Source organism: Sebastes umbrosus, chromosome 1, assembly GCF_015220745.1.
Source record: "Sebastes umbrosus isolate fSebUmb1 chromosome 1, fSebUmb1.pri, whole genome shotgun sequence".
Lineage (NCBI taxonomy): Eukaryota > Metazoa > Chordata > Actinopteri > Perciformes > Sebastidae > Sebastes > Sebastes umbrosus.
Window position 1 is genome coordinate 13,708,432 of NC_051269.1, and position 19,396 is coordinate 13,727,827.

Sequence of the window (19,396 nt, forward strand, 5' to 3'; positions counted from 1 at the left end):
GATGCAAAGAGGCTTACACAGAAAGAAAGATACCAAGAGAGAAAGAGGCAAAGAGAGATTTAAAAGGGTTAACCTCCAGATCATTTTAGCTATAAACTGTATGACTGTATTACTCCACAGGGAGAGATATACAGTTTATTGTAAATAGGATGACAGAGCTGCAGAGTGAGAGGAAAACAAATAGACAAAGAGAAAACAAATGACAGAGAGAACTGGAAGACGTGAATCAAAAGAGGCAGCTCGCCCTCGGGCCGCCATATGGTGAAGTGTTTGAAAGCTGGCCAGGACAGTAAAGCAGAGACTCACGTCAGTTCCTCAAGCTGCCGGCTCTTGTGATGCTCTTGGCTCCTGAGATGTTCAAAGTCACAGTGCAGTTGCTCCAACTCCAGCTGCTGCATCTGGTTACAACTGAAAAAGGGAATAATGGCTCACTTAGGGATTCAGTGGATAGGCTCAAACAAATTTAATGGAAAAACGTGTACCTTGCTTCTCTCTCCTAAAGGAAGTCTAAGAAGCAAGTTGTTGAAATACCAAAATGTTAAATAGAATCTCTAATACAATGGAAGCAATTAGGAAATGAAAGTCAGCTCCACAAAAGCACATTTGGAATATAACTTTATTAACTCATGTCCTTAAATCTTTCTATTTAATTTAACTTCAATGCCCATCTTAAATTTTTACTACTATGCCTTCAACTATTTCACAAGAAAAATCATTACAGGACATCAGAGAGGTTTATTAGAGGGGTTTTTTAAACTGGTGGAGAAATGTTATTTAATAGGAGGATTGCTTTTACTGTGATGGGTTTCGTTTTGGACTTAGCTTGACAACCATCTCACTGTCACACGAGAAAAATAAATTGTCTTTCCTGAGTCTGAGGAGTAAAGCTTCAGCTCAGTGGCGTGCCCTGACTTTCAAAGCGACAGGAGCAAAAAATGATGAAGATGCACTGTTTTTGTATCGAGCTAGAGAGCAACACGTCACAATCTGAAAACTAGACCCACTGAAGGGGAAAACAATCAGTTCCACAATATGCAACCAAGGGCTGAAACGCTAACAAAATGCCTGCAGCTAGCTATAAACATCAGATTTCAGCATGTCAAAGGATTATTTTAGCACCCTATGTCTACCAGGGGTGCAGTAGTTGATAAAGTTAGCAAGCTGATATAGTTAGCTAAGCACTTGCAAACATATATAGGCCTACTACAATACGGCATAGCTTTCTGATTTATCTATATTCCACTATAACACGAGTTGCATAATGTCAAAATGCTTTAGCTTAACTTAGAGAAATATAATTAGCCAAAAACTGATATTATTTTGGACAAAATGCTTGCTGCACACGTACTGTAGTCACACAGAGTGTCAGGATCCCACAGTTTTCCCATTCCTCCCGCTGATCCATCACATCTTATTGGCTCTATCCACTTTTGTCTCCTTTAAAGGCAGTTTTTCAATTCGGCAGCTTATAAAATCTTAGTTCTGGGTTCTTTACCCTGTTGGTAGTGCATCCCGCCACACAGCAGCTTTTAGGCATTTTTCTGTTGTTTGCTAGCAGATGGAAATGACAAGGAGGCACCTTCATGTAATACAAAGTCAATGGGGCGCGATGAATTGTTTTTGCCTCCGGTGTGGACGGGACCCAGGATGTATTTTTCCCTTAAAGTCACACCCGAGCCGTACTAGCCTGACAGGCATTTTGGCTGACCACAGGGGTACCTGAGTGGCCCAAGTGAATCATCAGGTCAAAGGCATCCCGTTTTTAAATGAATTATTAATTTGAACCATTTTTGATTGTGCTCTCCTTTCCTGATCCTTGAATCAGCACATTTATTGTATACCCAGTATTACTATTCCTGCTCTGCTTCAAGGATCTGAAGGGTCACACTGCTTCTATTACAGATGCTTTCTATTCCGCCGACATCCCTCCATCCATCCATTTACAAGCTGCTTATCCTAATCAGGCCATGCCAGCAGGACAAGCAAAGCAGCCCCAAATGTCTTTTTTCATTCAGGAATTCTCTGCAGCTGCTCCTTGGGTGTCACCACACACTCCCCAGGCCAGCTGGGAAATAGTACTTTAGTCTCGAAAGGGTCTGCCCTGCAGTCTGCTCCCAGACGGTCACGCCTGGCACATCTTCAAAACGAGGCATCTGAAGGGGCTTTTTTCAAGGAGCCCAGTGGCTCTTCACATTGTGGTTCAGCTGCAGCTTGACTCTAAAGTCCTCCCACGCTGCAGTTTCCTCACGTCAACCACCCACACATATTGTTTTCAGCCCCTCTTGCAGTTAGAGCTGAGCTTAGAGTGGAACTCAACTAACTGAGACCACGTATCGACAGTTTTAGCACTTCTATACTGCTTATGAGGGTAGAATTGAATTTCAGATTTGTGCCCACAGACTGCTGACAGAGTGGGTAAGCTGTCTGCTTCTGGAAACATATACGACCTGTATTGTACAGCGCCACATAGTCCAGTCTCAAAGATAAAGTTAAATAGGCCTTTTCCATGATATTTTGATAGTTCTTTATACATGATTGATGCCTCTGCTTCAAAATACTCCTGTACTTCTCATTTTATACGCCTGTACAAGTTAAGTATTTCTATAAAGCCTGATTTAGTATGTTGGAGAAGGTGAAGAATTACAATGAGGCACTGACTCAGTTAAGTCGTCGATGATCTTCTGCTTCTCATTGATCTCGTCTCGCAGGTGGCCAAGCTGTTTGCTGTGCGACTCACGGTGCGACTCCATCTGCTGCTCCAGAGCCCTCTGAGGTATGGGCAACAAGAGGGGGTGAGAGACATGCATTTATAATGAGAGAGAGCGAGTACCAAGAGGTGGGAACAAAGGGAAAACTAAATGACCAAATAACAAGAGGATAGAATTACACACACCAGTGCACATGTGGACATAGAGGGCCACATGGGCATTAAACACACACACACAGAGCAGGTTGTGTCACACACTGCCACTGAGTATGAAGTGAGACAAGGATAATGAAACTGGTATGTGTCACTCACACAAACACACATACTGACAAAAACTCACAAACGTGCACAAATTCAGCAAGAGCAGATAATTAAAAACAACAAATACTGCCAACCGTGTTTAGCAGCTAAAAACTGCACATGACACATGTTTACTTTCAGGCTGGATTATCAGCTGGGCAAAGCGGACAACTGCCCCGGAGCCCCAGACCTCCAGGGGCCTCAAAAACCTTAGCTTCACTGTGTGTCAGTTGCTTTTTGGTAATTTGATTACTTGCAAATTTGTTTGGGAATTTGCACCACTAAAGTACAATATCAATACCAGTACAACATCAACTGGAACCTGCACTACCGTATCTGTAAATGGGCCCTGACAACAAACTAAATATACTTCTAACACCTTTATTATTTCAGATTATATTGTGCTCACTGTAGAACCGCCAACCCATATAAAGGGCAGCTGAGGTGGTTTGGCACTGAAAAAAGGGATGTGGAAGAATTAGGTTTATAATAAGGAGTAGTGCAAATAAGTGGCAATTACAAAAATTTTACTCAAATAAAGGACAAAAGTGAAACCTTGGAATTTCAATAAAACTAAATTAACAACCAAACTAAAGAAAGCTGCGGCCTCACAGCAAGTTGCCAACTCCTTTTCCCCTGCCCAGGTACGCAAGTATAGAGTGAACTAAACTGAGCAATCACCAAATTCACACAGAATAATGAACACACAATTAATGCAAGATCTCTAAGTTACTGCCGACATCTCAGTGTATCTATGGGAACCCATCCATACCAATGAGCTCACCAGACATTATATAATGTAATTTACTGCAGTACCATCCTACCTATCTTCCTATATCTTAACTGCTTAGAGGACATGAGGCAAACCTGTTTGCACTTTCCTTGATTGAGCTGCTGAGCAGCTGATCTACTCAAACATCCCAGGCTTAGATATAAAGGAATAGTTCAACATTTGGGTTCGCTTATCCAAGACTGGAAACAGGTAGAACGTGTTAGCCTGGTTTTCTCCAAAGATAACAAAATCTGCCTACCAGCATGTCTGAAGTTCACTAAATAACACTTTATATCATGATAAAAATGACAAATGACATTTTATAGCTGGTCATTTGTTGGACAATTTCTTGGCTGGGACCTGTTGCTAGGCAACCAATTAAGACTCCAGGAAGTTACTTGTCCCAACCAATAAATAGTCAGACACATAAACCTTCCTGTAAAAGAGAAAATTATAATTTGTACACTTTGATTTTGTTTCCTTTGGACTGAGCCACGTTGGCTGTTTCCAGTCTTTATGCTAAGCTAAGCTAACTGGCTGCTGACTCCAGCTTCACATTCATCATTACAGACGTCCAAGTGGCGTGCATTTTTTCATCTAACCATCAGGAATAAAGAAAATAAGCATATTTCCCAAAATGTCAAACTATTCCTTTAGAGAAAAGTTGACAGATTAATTCATAATGCAGAATAACGGTTAGTTGCAGCCGTGGCTCACAAACTAAAAATACTCCTGGTCTGATGTGCAAGCACAGACACAGCATACACACATGAATGCACACTCATGGAGGCAGACAAACGCATCACACCTGCGGTTCGCTGAGTGCTGAGGCGGTCTGAGAAAAGGTCATTAAACTAAGTTGCTCTCGCTGTAGTCATGGTTACCTTTATATCACAGGGATCCTGGACAGACGAGTGATTCTCTCCGTTGGTCACCTGTAGCACGCTCTCTGAAAAACAAAAAAAACAAAAATGTAAGAGAACGACAGTGAGAGAAACCAAGACAGAGAGAGAGAGAAAGGAAGAGGAAGAGAAAAAGCAGATAAAAGACACTGATGTAGATGATAGAGGTGACAGTGACCCGACTTTGACAGCACAGCAGTACCGCCGCTTCATGTTGACTGCGAGGTCAGCGTGATCCGAGTCATGCCTCCAGCGTAATAATATCTATTATTGAAAATGACAGCTACTGTGTCCCGCTGATGTGATGTGTTGTTAACTCACTGCCGTTCCTGGTGTCTGATGATGAAATTACAAAGCTCTCTACCTGACACAAGGCTGTGTGATCAACACCAGATGCAGCACTTTGTATTTATCTACTTCTGTAATGACCGCTTAGCCCGGGTGTGTGGAGTAGGGCCTAAATTGATTTACCTGACCTTAAATCCACTGGTTATTTAATGCAGTTCTGTGGGACTCCTGCGGAAGAATGACTTGCCTTTGGCCTGATTTGTGAATTGTGTCATTGTCCCAGGGGTATCTGCAGTTAGATGGACCTCGCGCAATTTTCAAATGTACCATTAATCTATTCGTGCTGGTGCTGTGTAACGTTTGGGAGCCGAACCAGTCCGTCAGTGTTTACCCTTGCTTCTTCTTGACAGGACAGAAAGGCCTCTGGCACAGACTAAGACTCCCCATTGAAGCAGATAAAATAGTTTTAAGCGGCACTTCCTCCCAGTTCCAGTTCGGTGGAGCTGAAACGCAGTGACACATCTGTTGTCTGTTTTATGTTTTACTTTGTCCTGATGTGATTTTGTTTTCGCTGTGTCAGAGCATTAACCTAATTTTTGACTTTGACATCTCAAGTCAGCAATTAAGCAGGATTTACTATGTAGCTCAATATACATATTGTCCTTCACTGTGCAGTGAGTAAAAATGTCACACGTTAGGAGATCATTATTTATCGCTTCAATCCCTTTAGCACAATGCCATCTTAAAAACGTGTGCTTCTATCGGATAAATATTCTACTTTAAAGCTGCAGTAGTTTGGGGATTTATTGAGCAGAAATCTGTTTTGCTGACAGCTTAGATTAGATTTTCTCCTGGAGCCTTGTAAGTTATTTTGCCTGATTTATCAACCATAAATCTGTTGTTTTGCTTGTCTGACCATATTGATATTTCCCTACTTTGCCTGAAAAAATGCTAAACACTTTGTTCGTAGTTAGTTATTTCAATCACGTAAATAAATATCTCAACCTGAGCCTGGGGCAAAGAGTTTTTCATTACAAATACAATTCCTGTAAATTTTATATGTGCTGCACTGACCGTGTTTATTCAATATCGATCCTTGAACCTTGGATTTGGCTAGGTTGTTAGATTTCACCTCAGAAGTTCGGTTCATATACTCTAACAAACATGCTGAATCCTCAACCTGACTGTGTATTTCAACTTTTCTAAGGATTTCTGAGTAGTACACTGAGATTATACAGTACATCACTGCCACTGTTGCTATTTAAGTCACGCTAGCGATGTGGCTCTATGGATGGCAATGTCGGTCAGCAGGTCCACCACTTTGGTAAAAGAAAGATAAAGAAGATCCGCTGTTACGGCGACTTTGCTTTTTCACGCTGGACCGAGCAACTGCCACCCCGGTGTGTGTTTTTAGGTAGCACGTGAGCATCGTGGAAGCAAAAGGGATGTGACGTTAAACACAACAGTGTCGGCGTCTAGTGTGTGTGTGCGTGCAGTCCCGCCGTGCCGGCTATCCCTTTCACACAGACGTCAGCTCAGCTCTGTGACTACCCTGCCGCTGAGCCGGCAGCAGAGGTAGCAGTGTGAAAAGGGTTAATGAATCCTTGTGTCTTTGGTCACCATGAGGTTGACATTCGTGGTTTCTAGCGAAATGTCTCCACAACTATTGGATGGATTGCCATGAAATTTGGTGCACACATTCATGTTCCCCCTCAGGATAAATCTTGATCCCTTTCACTTTTCATCAAGCTCTATCATCAGATCAAAATTTTAATTTGACCAGCACTTTCCCACCCAGTAAAAATTTTGTTGAAAAGACGACGACTATTTAAGGACGTCAATCTACGTCCCAATTGGTTTGTGACCAAAAACCTGCAAAACTAACAGCATGGCCATCACCCTCAGCTAATAGGCTAGTTATTGTTTAGTGCAAATTAGTGAATGTTAGTATGCTAAACTACGATGATGAACATGATTTACCTGCTAAACATCAGCATGTTGTCATTGTGAGTATGTTGCTTATGTTAGCATTTATCTCAAAGTACCACTGCGCTAAAGTAAAGTCTAAAATAGCAATACACTTTTAGTCTTGTTTGTTGACTGGATGAATATATTGAGAAAGCTACTGTTGTACTTCAATTATGATGGATGTTTTTTTTACTATAATGACATATTACATCAATATACCTTGAGCTTGGAGTTTGGCCAGCTCCTCGCTCAGAGAGTCATAGCTGTCCTCCAGCTTCCTCTTCTTCATCTCCACATTCTGCATGTAGTCCGTTAGCGAGCGGATCTTTACCTCGTGCTGAAAGTCAGAACACAGCGTCTCTCAGATGCAGAAAGTATACTGATGAGCAGAGGACCTTGACACCAAAGATAAAATACACGTTTTACTCACTGTGAAATGGATATGATCTGCATTGAATATTCATGGCCCTTCATAATTCATTATATTACATTATAATTCAGAATTTAAATACCAAAGATCATAAAACTCACAACATGGCGATGGCTTCAAGCAACCACACCAGCACAAAGAAATATGCAATCCTTCAGGAATCAGGACAGTTTGTACAATAAAAGCTTCTGATGTGTTGAGTGACATTTCGAGCACACTAGTCTTCATAAGAGTAATTAATATCAAACAAAGGCCCACGTTAAGTATTTGAGATGTTAATTAGCCTGTTGAAGACGAATGTGCTTCAAACGTCAATCACTCATTTGTGGTGATAATTAATATTTTGCGCTGGGGGTGTCTTATTGTAGATTGTCCTGATTTTTTTCTGCCGGATTGACAGATTAACCAACATTTTTACTACACCAGATGTTTTCAGCTAGTTACTCCATCAGTCCGTCACCTGGGAAACGAGGAGGTGACACGAGGACAGCTCTCTGCCCGTCTCCTCCATCTTGCGGTGACACTCCATCTGAAGGGTTTCCAGGTGGCGGCAGCGCTTCACCATGGACTTCACCTCTGACTTTATCTTACTGATGTAGAGGCGGGCCACTGTGAACTCCTCCTCGATCGCACCGGTGATCTCCATGGGCTATAGACAAATGAGGTAGAGAGGAGTAAAGACCGTTAACAGTGTAGTGGAGACGTTTGATTAAGATTGAGTGAGGACGATTTAAAGACAGCTAGGACCTTAAAGAGGGAGGGAGGAGACTTAGTGACTCTTTCTGACATTTTATATGCACATCCATAAGGTTAATAGCATCATTTAGCAGACGCCGTGACTCAGACGCTCTGCAATAAACAGCTAAGATATATCAGCGGATCGGCCTATTACCTATCCCCAGGTGTTATATTGAAAACTTGATAGTCAAGGGGAAATTCATAAACCGGCAATTATGTGTAATGCATGGCCCTACAGCTGGGTCACACACAGCCACAAATACACAGATATTTGTTCTCAATGCTCGTTAAGATTCGTAAATTCCCACAGATGCCAAACATGTCAGGTTGAATTAGAGAGAAACGTGTATAAAATTATGCAAAAGGCATTTTAAATGTTCCACTCTGTCTTGGGTTTAAATATTTCACTCAGTGCATGTGTGATAAAGCTTTAGTGAAGCTTTGGAACAATTTTACATTTGCTGTGCAGTGTGAACGTTTGAACCCTGATCTGTTTTTGCTGAGCTTTCTTTCCCTTCATTTATAGGCTACATGTCTTAGCCAGGCACTCTGTATATTGTGATTTACAGAATTAGTTGGGATATTCAGTACAGTATGTCATAATTATGGGATGTGAGTGGACCTATAAATGTTGCAGGACGGTGGATTCCAATCGTTTTTATGTGTCGTACACCCACAATGAGCTCAATTTGTCCAAGTACCCACCAGGGTACAATTAACCTTGGTTGGGAAGGAGTTGTGGGACATGTTTTATAAGAAGAAAAAAAAGGTTTTACAGAATTTTAAATTGTTTGGTTTTCTGCCTATATGTCCATGGGTTTCAACACAGAAAAAAAATAAATAGCTATATATTCTGTGCATGACTAGATAAAGGAGAGAGTCAGTGGGTTCATGGTAGGGGTGGGCGATATATCGAATATACCCGTGTCTTGCGGCTTGTTCTACATGGGATGTGGTAAATGACAGAGCATAAATAATGTCATTTTTTAAGTTGCCAGCATGAGACTCGCTTTGGCGTTTTGCTTCTCCCACGGCTTTTTCCCTCCCACAGATAGTTTCCTGTGTGTGTGTGTGTGTGTGTGGTGTATGAGGATGGATGTGCGTATGGGGCTTGTGTTTTTGTATCTGGAAGGAAGCAGGGAACCAGGAAAGAGCCTGCGGAGTGAGAGTAGTGAAGCACCAAAGCAAGTTTATACGTGTTTTTGTCGGAAAAGGTGATGAAGATACCAGCCTCCTCTTAAAAAAAAGACGCTACCACTTTTAATACTCACCACGGTCTCTGAACATATGAGACATGAGTAGCATCATGTCAGAAGATTTACAATGCATTCAATTGGTCTGTGAGTTTCCTGAGCCGCTAAACCAGTGCCGTAAAGGCTGGAAAAAATCGGTTATAGGTCCGATATATATCATATAATGCGATATAGCCTAAAAATATTGAGATATTATTTATAAGCCATTTCGCCCAGACCTAGTTCATGGCTAAAGAACCATGTTAACAGGACATTCCCAGCCTCAGTAGTCAAAAAATGTACTTGCATTAAAGAAATATATACTCTTCATGGCATTTGAGTAAATGTAAGCAGTCAGTTAAGCGTGGGCTACACCTTGTTTTTTTAACCTAATAGGATTTGTACCACCATCTGCGCCATGGAAAGATATTTGATAGGATCTGAACTCATAAGTAATGCCTATTTAATATGATTTTAAGCTTATGTATGGACAATAATTCTCTGACATGGCGTGTTCACTGGAAAGAAGAAGATGCACTGATTACATAAGTATGTGTATGACATCTGTTACTCTAGGTATTTACTCTAATATGAGAAGACACTTTGGGGAATATGGGATTTCAAATGTTTAAGTAGAGCAGTTTGAAACAGTGAGAAATATTATAAACTGCATACGCTTGTTATTAAATGTCTCATCTTTTGTCCCAGATGCTGTTTCTTTTTAAACATCTCTGGTAAGTGCATACAAACGTCTCCAAGCCTGCATTTTGCGTCCCACTCACCAGCTTGATGTCCCTGTTTCCAACGATGGTGCTGAACTCACTCAGGTCCCTCATCAGCGCACTGAGAATCTCAGCGATGCGTTTCCTCTGGTGGCTGCTCACTTCCTGAATACGGGACAGCTCTGCCTCTAAAGCCATGAGGTGAGCCTGTGGGAGGAGAGCAGTGAAACGAGGGAGTGAACACAGAGAAATTGGAGTTCAGGAAAAAAACGATGACTGAGAGAAGAGGGGAATATCTGTAAATTGTGTAGAAGATTGAGAGAGGGGGGGGTTAAGAGTCCTTTAACCTGCAAGCACACACAGCTGCGAGACATACGTTAACCCCTGACCTCACTCTCATCCAAGAAATCCATGTAGCAAAAACATAATGGCCGCTAAATTACAAATCGATAAACTACTGAGATAGGGGCTGATGGCATTGGCGCTGGATGAAAGGATCTGGGAGGGTGAGTGATGGAGCTTCATTTTGTTCAGCAGGCAGCTTCTAAACAATGCTGTAAACCCAATGGCTCCAACACAATGAAACCATTTGGATTCAATCGATGCTGTACTGCTCTAATGAAAATGACATGAAAGAAGGAGTGGAGCAGTTTGTCTAACTTGTAAGCGAATTCTTTGATCATGCCAAACTGTGCGTCAATGTTCTAACATGATGAACATGAAACACATGACTGAGACCCAGAAAACCGTTGTTGTTGTTCAGGGTTGTGGCCAGGATAGTCATTATAATGACTTCTCCACAGTGCCAGGATATATTTCTGGTGGAGAAATCCCTTATTTGATAGTATTTTATTTTGCCTAGAAATGGCTAATAAATTATATTTTGTCTAAAAGAAATATCAAAATCAACCTTCAAAACCTACCATACTTAATTTGTGTGTAATTACAGAATGTAAAATTTCCTTATCAAGTTGTCTAAACCCACAGTTTTCCAAAAATAATATAATCTTTTTTGGCACGAGTCTGTTTCCATAGTGGTGGTGAACAGAAAGAAATGTGCTTTTTAATGGCGCATTTTAGGTTATTGCTGCCATGGATCACCAGTCAATTAAAAGCCCCATTAACCACCTTGTTAAATACAGTAACATTTACTCTTTTATCAACCTCTCAATCTTCATTAACTTCAAGCCCCGTGAACAGTTTCCAGGTCATTTCCCATGTCAAAACATTGACTTAGCACAAAAGGTAATAAATAATTAACTGAAATCAATCCTTTCATGAGCAAGTAAAAGGAAGGGAGACGAGAGGTTAATGAAAAAAGCTCAATGAAGTGGAAGAAAGATTTATGAAGAGATGTGGAAGAAAAGAGATAGTTTGTTGAATGATGAATGGAGTTAATCATAATGATAGAGAGGAGCTTAAGTGGACGGATGGATGAATGACGGTGCTTAAAGGAGCAGATGAATGGCATCGACAGTGAGCAATGGCATGGCCTTCTGCAGAAGAAGAGAGAGCTTCCACTGAAAGCAGAGATGAAGAGAAAGTGGGATGAAGACAGTGATGAATGTGCTCCATTGCACCATTTTTCTAGGTCAATGCCGCTCCATTTCGACTGTAGATATGGAAAAAAATTTAAGCGGCAACAGTGCACATTAGCATAACAGCTGCGATGCAGAAAGTGTAGAATTTGTAATAAAGAGTCAGGGGGGATGGAGCTGGAAAAGGCCCTGAGAGACTGGAATAATGGGATTTTTTATAAATCACTGTATGGTTTCTTGTATTCAGTTTCACATGTTGTCAGACTGCCAGGCAGCGTCCCAGAGAGGACGTCATGTCAGGTGAGAGGTAGGGCAGAACAGGCTGAAACGTCTACAGAGAAGTCATACTAAGTGAGATCACTGAGGACAGAAAAGAGGTTTCTGCTGGCTTTAGCAGACTAAACTGTGCAGTGAGTAGTTACATTGTCAGCTCCTTTTATCAATTTCTGAACCAGCTTCTGAGAGAGACAGAGAGGGAGGAGAGGACACCGTGGCAGATTGTAAAACGGTGCATGAAATATTGAACAGGTTTTAAGAAGGTGAATAATGGTTCACTGAGCCAGTCACAATAAATTCATTAACGCCTGGCCAGCTCTGCCAATGGTCTTTTCTTTCCGGTGCACAAAGATTCAGCCGCATTTGAACCTTTAAAATCATCAATTCACACTGTAAGTAGATCTGTACTATTTCAAAACTGTGCTCTCTCTGATGATCTCATCCCACATTTTAAAGCCCCTGAAATCACAGCTTGTTTTCAGATCTGTGATTTTGCGATGGAAAACTTCCATGACTTCCTCCTAAAACTCTGCTAGATAATATACTGTAGACAAGTGCTGTGGCGCCGGAATGAGTTTTGAAGTGGGGGGCATCCAGCTTTGGATGACATAATATAGTGTTTTCCACAGGACTTTGTGAGACTGTGGTGGGTGGACCTTGGACCCTCTAGGGGGGTCTGGGGGTATGCTCCCCCGGAAGAAACTTTTGTACATTTTAAAATGAAATGCATCAATCTGGAGCACCTTGAGAGCAAAATTAAGAGGCTAGATCTATGGAGAACTTTGTGCTCTTGTAAACAACTTTGTGCTCTAGTAAACAATTTAATCAGTTGGGGTTCGCATTTCAAGACGGGTCGGGTGGGCTACAAAACTCAGGTCGGAGCTGCGAGCCAATTTCACTTCGGGCCTTTCGATGCCGACTGTGCGGACCCCACCGGTTGACAAGTGGAAAAAAAATGTTGGTTCATTATGAAACTGTAGCGGGCTTGATGTAAGAACACTTTGATTTCATTTGAATTAAACTATACAATGATTGATTAGGATTGGATAAAGGTCCAACATGTTGGACGCCACATAGACATTATCACCAACTTTCTACCTGGATTAGACTTTACCAGGGGACAAAAAGTCTCTTTGTCCCCCATATTCCGCCGCTATTGGACCAGTGTCCACAAAAGAGAGGTCGGTTCCCATCTATATCTCAAGATCTAATAGGAAGACAGCAGGAGGTGAATGATTTAGATTATGAATTTCAAGATGGATGAGTTTTAGACAGAATCCACTATCCACTCCTCCTCCATCTGCGCCCGTCAGTCTTATCCACCTTAAGCTCATCATTGAATATACAACTGGATCAAGGTCAGGCTGTCTAAAATTAATCCTGACATCGTCACATCGACCCTTTATGTGATGGATGCAAGCAGGATCCAGCTTTGACTCTATTTCTAAAGCATTTAGAAAGAGCCGAACAGTTGATTCTTAAGGGCTGGAGGTCTACTCAACCGCCTTCTCATATACACTGGATGAGAGATTAAATGAGTTGCTTGCAGAGAAATTTCATTTTATTTGGGACCCATTTATTTCTCTTTTCTCTCTCTGTGCCGGCGAGCTCACTCCTCTACTAACTCAAGTTTGACCTGCTCTCGACTATCCCCATGAACATAACCTCATACCAACACCCAGAGATATCGCCTGTGGTAGAAAATAAATACTATGCCCATGTAGGATCGCACCATTCATACTAGGAATCTGACTGAGAGAAAAAGTTTTCAGGGCATTTAAGTCCTCATGAATTCAAAACTAAAACAGCCTCAGACATCACTAATTGAAAGTGCAGTTAAGACTTTTCAAAGCCTCAAAACCTGACATGAATATTTCTGCTGCTATAGACAGTCAATGAAAGGATCGTTTTAATAATAGCGGAATATCATTAATAATTTAACTCGACAGGCTTTTGCAGATAAACTATGCCACATTTAATTAACCGCAATTCAATCTTTGTCAACATTGAATGCATGTGAACAAGCTATTCAGTGAAAATCACGGCCTCTGAAGTGACTTTGAGATTACTTTGAATACCGACCTCAAAGCTGAAGTAGGCGAGATGGGAGCAAATATGATTAAAGAAAGTTATTTTAATAAAACGGTCGCTATATCCTGACAGTAGTACATGAAACGGGTAACCTGAAAAAAAAAAACATGTGCCTCTGTGTCCTCCGGTGCTCCTGACGGCATCTGTAAGATTTCACAAACTGGAGGAAAACAAACAGGCAGAGCTGATCTGGGATCTGCTGTCCAGCAACCGTCTATGAGAGCCGGCTGTCAATCACTCACAAACCAAATTGATCAAATATGAATCAATATTCTGTTAGGTTAATGCCTGTTTCTCTCCTCAAATGCTTTCAGTATCATCTTGTAGTGTACTGTTTAGCTGTAAAATGAAAAGGTTTGTGACCAAGCAGCCATGTTGAGATCTCTTCAGGGAATAACAAGCACCGCCCACCAGCCGGAGCACAGCCAATAGGAACGCTCTCTCAATGAAATGACCTGTGACTGGTCAAAGTCTCCCATCACAGGCTAAATTTTCTAAAGCCTGAAAACAGAGCCATAAGGAGGTGCAGAAGTCTAGTTATCTCTCAGAGCACTTGAATTACAATATGCTGAAAGGTTATTATGGAATTTTAGCTCAATGATGCCACAAATATACTGCCTACTGACACTTTAATCAGGAAAAGTCAGACTTGTGCTCTTGGTAGCTGCAGTTTTTAACGGTTCATTTGGGGTCGTATTGCGAAACAACCAGCCACATCTCATGAAAATTAATTACTTCACAGCTTTTGCTTTTGCTGGCAGTGAGTCTGAGAGTGAATACAGGGTCGAGCTAAAGAAACGCCAGTGTCAATATCTGTGACTTTATGCCAAGTTGTTGATTAATGTCTAGACTGAGTTTCCGTCTTTCCACTCTTTATATACATATATTTCGTTCTAATACTTTTCCTTTTTCTTACATGCATCGGTTCATGGCTGCAGGCTGCACAATTTATCAGAATTTCCTCTCTTTTCTTTCCTTTCACGCAGCTCTATAATCTTACTCATTATCTCTCGAATTGCATTTTGAACCGGTGGTTCTACATATTCTTTAGGGACAGGGACTTTAATGGATAGATTGTCTTATACCTAAATGCTCCTTTTCTCTTTTATTTCTAAATGTGCGTTCCTACTATATACAGTATATATACCCCAGCACAGTCCACGCCTTTATCACCTAATGCTTCTCTGTCGCTGCCTCTTTGTTTATCTTTTTCTCTTCATCACTCTCTCTATTTTTCCCAGTTCGACCATTTATAGCTGCAATGTTTTTTCACCTCAATGTCATAACACTGAGCCTCCAGGGAGCCAAAACCCACCATTTTCTTTGCGAGCTCCTCAGCCAGCAGCTTGTTCTTCACGCTCTTCTCCTCGACCTCCAAGCTCTTCTGGTCGTAGTTGACTGCCAGCTCCTCCAGGGCCTGGAGTACCTCCTTCACCTCGGCCTTAGAGGATTCATTCTCCGTCTGCAGCCTGCCGAGCTCCGACTGCACCTTCTCGCTGTCCCCCCTGGATGATGCCAGCAGCTGAGGAACACAGAGATCCAACAACTTAATATAAACTGTAAATAAAGAAAGATTTGATTTAAAAAGGGAACAGGGAAAATCAACTGTATGGGAGCACTGTGTACACCTAGCAGCGTCTTCATTATTCACCAGGCAGAGCTGCTGGGTTTTAATAAAACATAATTGTGTTGTTTATCTTGTTCTCTAGGTAATAACAGATAGGCCCGTGTACAAAACGTGTTACAAAATACAGTTGCAATTTCACAGATAAAACACATTTTAAATATTCATCTTAGGCTATCACTTGACACTGTAAGATATTACTTTGCCAGCATGGTGTTTTCTGCTGCAGTCCACTGTGGGCCATTTTACTGAATGGATGTCATTAAATGTAGATGTTGCTCTACCCAGGGTGCCTGTGTGTTAGCACTGTAGCGTACAAACACTGCTTGGCCAAATGGATGTAAAATCATGTTACTGTACACAAAGATAAGGTTGGGTAGTTACCAATGTCAGCTCAACACGCAGAAGGCCCATTTCGGGATATGAATGAACTAATTTAGCAAATGTGGAGTCTTTCTCTTGGCAGTGTACTACATGCTAAAGCTTAGTTCAGGCTGTTTAGCCCTCTGGTTTCGCCACTGTTATGAATACATGCTGTAAATACTGTTCGTAATTGCATTTTAATGGAGCCTTTTAATTGTTGTTCTTCCCACAAGTAGCACATATTGGCACACACACCTGTTTATTGTAGATGTATGTGAGAAAAGCACTGTAAGCTATTTTTCTACTACATAAAAGGTCTCTACATTCACAAAGATGGTGGAGACATGCTCATCCACAGCATTTTAAATTACAGGTGTGATAATTAAAGACCATTTGTTTGTTTGCTTACCAGCTACAATGTTAACGGTGTCAACTAAAATAGGCATCAATGGTATTTCCTTTCTCGCACTTCATCAGTCTTTGTATTGATCCTTCCCGCCAATATTCTTTGTCTGAGCAGCCACTGAAACCTACTCTATTCTAAACTGCTGTTAACCTGCAAATACAATTAAACAATAATGCTTTATGTTGTTCAAGTGCTTTCTGGCACCTGAAAAGTCTTTTCTCATCCGTCTCAAGGGCGAGATCATAAACCTCTCGCGGCTGAGTTCTATTCAAAGTGTGGTATTGATTGCCACATGCAGCGTAGCGTGAGCCGTTTAACAAAGGATGTAAAACCAAAGTATTTTACCTCCTCCTGGTCGAGCATCTGCTCCTTCAGTTTCTCCACCATCTGGCTCTGATGGTTGATCTCATCATCCTTCAGAGGCAAAGAGACAAATGGAGTGGAAACAATTAAGTTACAGTGTTATTTACTACACACACTGGTACAGTACGGATACTTTATACACTGCCATCTTGTGTACTTTGGGTTTCATCTCCAATGAGAAATTACAATTCAAAAAGCAGTTATTTGATGGTCTGTAGTCAACTGATCATGCATCACCAAAATGGAAAAAGCAAGCTCCCTCAACGCTACCTTCAACACTGCATGTAATGAAAACAAAATGCTGCAGGTATGTGTCACAAAATATCCTGCATCACGTCTAGTAGAGGTGGTGTACCACATGCTGGGAAGTGGAGAAAGAAAATGTATGCATCCCCATGGATTGCCCTGTACAATATGTGCAAAACACCTAGATATGCCTGCATGTGTGTGCCTTTTTTTCTCATACACACTGTAAAGGAAATACAAACTGTGGCACTGCATTGATACACAACTGACTCTGCATATTTAATTGAATATACAATAAAACACTGTGGAGCACAGCATACATGAGCATAGATGATGTGTTGAATAAATGCAAGCTTTAATGCTTTCCAATGTAGAACATTACTATTTCCCCAATGATCTATTCCTAAGAGCGACTACATTAGTCGCTATTATGTGAATGATCCTGAATTCATTCATATGAATAATACATGTATGATATACTGCTTGTGTTCATGTGAGCATACCATTACAAAAATCTCATCCATCGTGTGCACACAGCTCTTCATTAATGCACACAAATGGTCCTGATGTGGCATCCATTCATCACCTTATCATCCAGCTGCTTGTAAAGCTTGCGGATCTCCTCCTCGTACTTCTGCCGCTCCTCTGCAGAGATGTGAACCACAATGGAGGAGGCAATTGAGCAGGGGCTGCAGGGGCTGCAGGGGCTGCAGGGGCTGCAGATGTCAAGAAGCGGCTCCTCAGATTCGGGAGGCACCAGGGGGACGTCCTCCGATCCTGGGCTCGGATGATTCAACTCACCAACATCCTCACCTAGAGACGAGAGATAAAATATAGTATTTTTTTGTAAATGTGTTGTTCTTACAGTATCTCTGGCAAATCCTCCACTATGGATTAATGCACAAAGCAAGGGATTAGTGGGCAAATCTTCAGCATATTTCCTTTCCTTACTCCTACCTGAATACATTTAAATCTCAGGTTTGAGATATTTCTGCGCCATAAATGAGCTTCATGTTCTACGGACTCAACAGTAGTACAAAAAAAAACCTTCGTAACATTAAAATGTCAGTTGTCTTTTGTGGTTCAGACATAAGACACAAAAAAAAGGAGAGGAGCTGGTGAATTCAGAAAAGTGAGACAATTCAGTATGCTAATTGTGCAAAAAGGACAGGCACTTAATGCCATGATGAGCACAGAACAATACTTGGACTGACAGCTACTCTGGATTGTAATGCGTTGTAATTGTAATGCTCTTCCTCAGGCAGCATCAAGAGCTTTACGCTGAACCGTTTGAGAAGCTTTCTTGTGTGACTCCAGTGTTTCATAGCACTTATTTGACTGATAGAATGTAGCTGGAAAGAAGAGGATCAATTGGGAAATTGAGTGGCTAGGTCAAATGAATCCATAGTTAAGACAATACACCTAGCTTTCACAAATTAGGTCTTCTTGTTGCAGGTGTGCTAATCAATTAAAGACAGCTGCCTGGTTCAATGCAACAAAAACCTGAAAACACATGATTGTATACTTATAGAAGATCTCTACTGTAGACAGTAGAGAGTGGACATGGGGGGGAGTTTACTGTATGAGACAGCTGTTCCTGTCTTTGGGCCATCCTTGACTTAAGAGTCGAGTAATGTGGTACAAGATGGAGGTCAACCGCATTCGTCTGAGGGAGTTTCTGGCCGGAGATGGGCAACGATATAGGGAGCAGGGATGGGGGGGATGAGGGCAATGATGTTGTCAAAATGATCCATTAGGGAATTAAAAGTAGTAAATTGTGAGACACATACTGTACAGGAAGAGAGTGGAGGGAGAGGTTTGTGTGGTTTGTGGTGTGTGTGTGTGTGTGTGAGAGAAGGAGAGTAACTGAGAGGGATGAAGCCATAAAAGGAATAATTATCACTGATAGGTGCTCAATAAAGATGTGTTAGAGCGTTTTTAAAATTCAGGTCAAGAACCGAGGGAATTATCTTCCAGAGAGACATCGGACAGGATCCATTACATGGCTTGAATGTCAACCGATCACTACCATTGAGTGCACTGACATTTGAATTGACGTACCGTACAACCCAGCAGGAGCGGATGCCTCGAAATGTGTGTGTGCATTTAATTAGGAGTGAATGTGTCAGTACTTAATGTGCTTGTGTTTTTGCATGTGCACTGACACATGGGTGTGTTTGTGTGTGTGCTGACATGGGAGACTTCACAGCTTCTATGTCGATGTGATTAGGTCTCGTTGCCATGAGGATTACTAATACATAAGAATTCATAAAACATAAAGCCTCCAGCGTTTCGTGTCTTCAGTACGATGAGACGGAAATCCAATTATACAAAGTGTAAAAGTCTGAATAATATTAAAAAGAAGTAGCCAGAAAGGGATTTTTAAGTGTTTTGGGCACAAGTCCAGTAAGTCTGTTTGGCTGCACCGCT

The 19,396-nt window shown here is 41.4% G+C and overlaps 1 protein-coding gene across 1 annotated transcript in view; it reads right to left on the bottom strand.

The window, feature by feature from the left end:
- kif5ab (kinesin family member 5A, b) overlaps positions 1 to 19,396 on the bottom strand; it is a 70,874-nt gene that overhangs the window by 15,940 nt on the left and 35,538 nt on the right. Inside the window, exons 12-20 of the mRNA XM_037779372.1 lie at positions 17,553 to 17,779; positions 16,703 to 16,771; positions 15,280 to 15,486; positions 10,120 to 10,266; positions 7,828 to 8,016; positions 7,157 to 7,274; positions 4,664 to 4,728; positions 2,659 to 2,768; positions 307 to 408 (exon numbers count right to left, since the gene is read on the bottom strand). Coding sequence (XP_037635300.1) covers positions 307 to 408; positions 2,659 to 2,768; positions 4,664 to 4,728; positions 7,157 to 7,274; positions 7,828 to 8,016; positions 10,120 to 10,266; positions 15,280 to 15,486; positions 16,703 to 16,771; positions 17,553 to 17,779 — 1,234 coding nt within the window. The remainder of the gene's footprint in view (positions 1 to 306; positions 409 to 2,658; positions 2,769 to 4,663; positions 4,729 to 7,156; positions 7,275 to 7,827; positions 8,017 to 10,119; positions 10,267 to 15,279; positions 15,487 to 16,702; positions 16,772 to 17,552; positions 17,780 to 19,396) is intronic.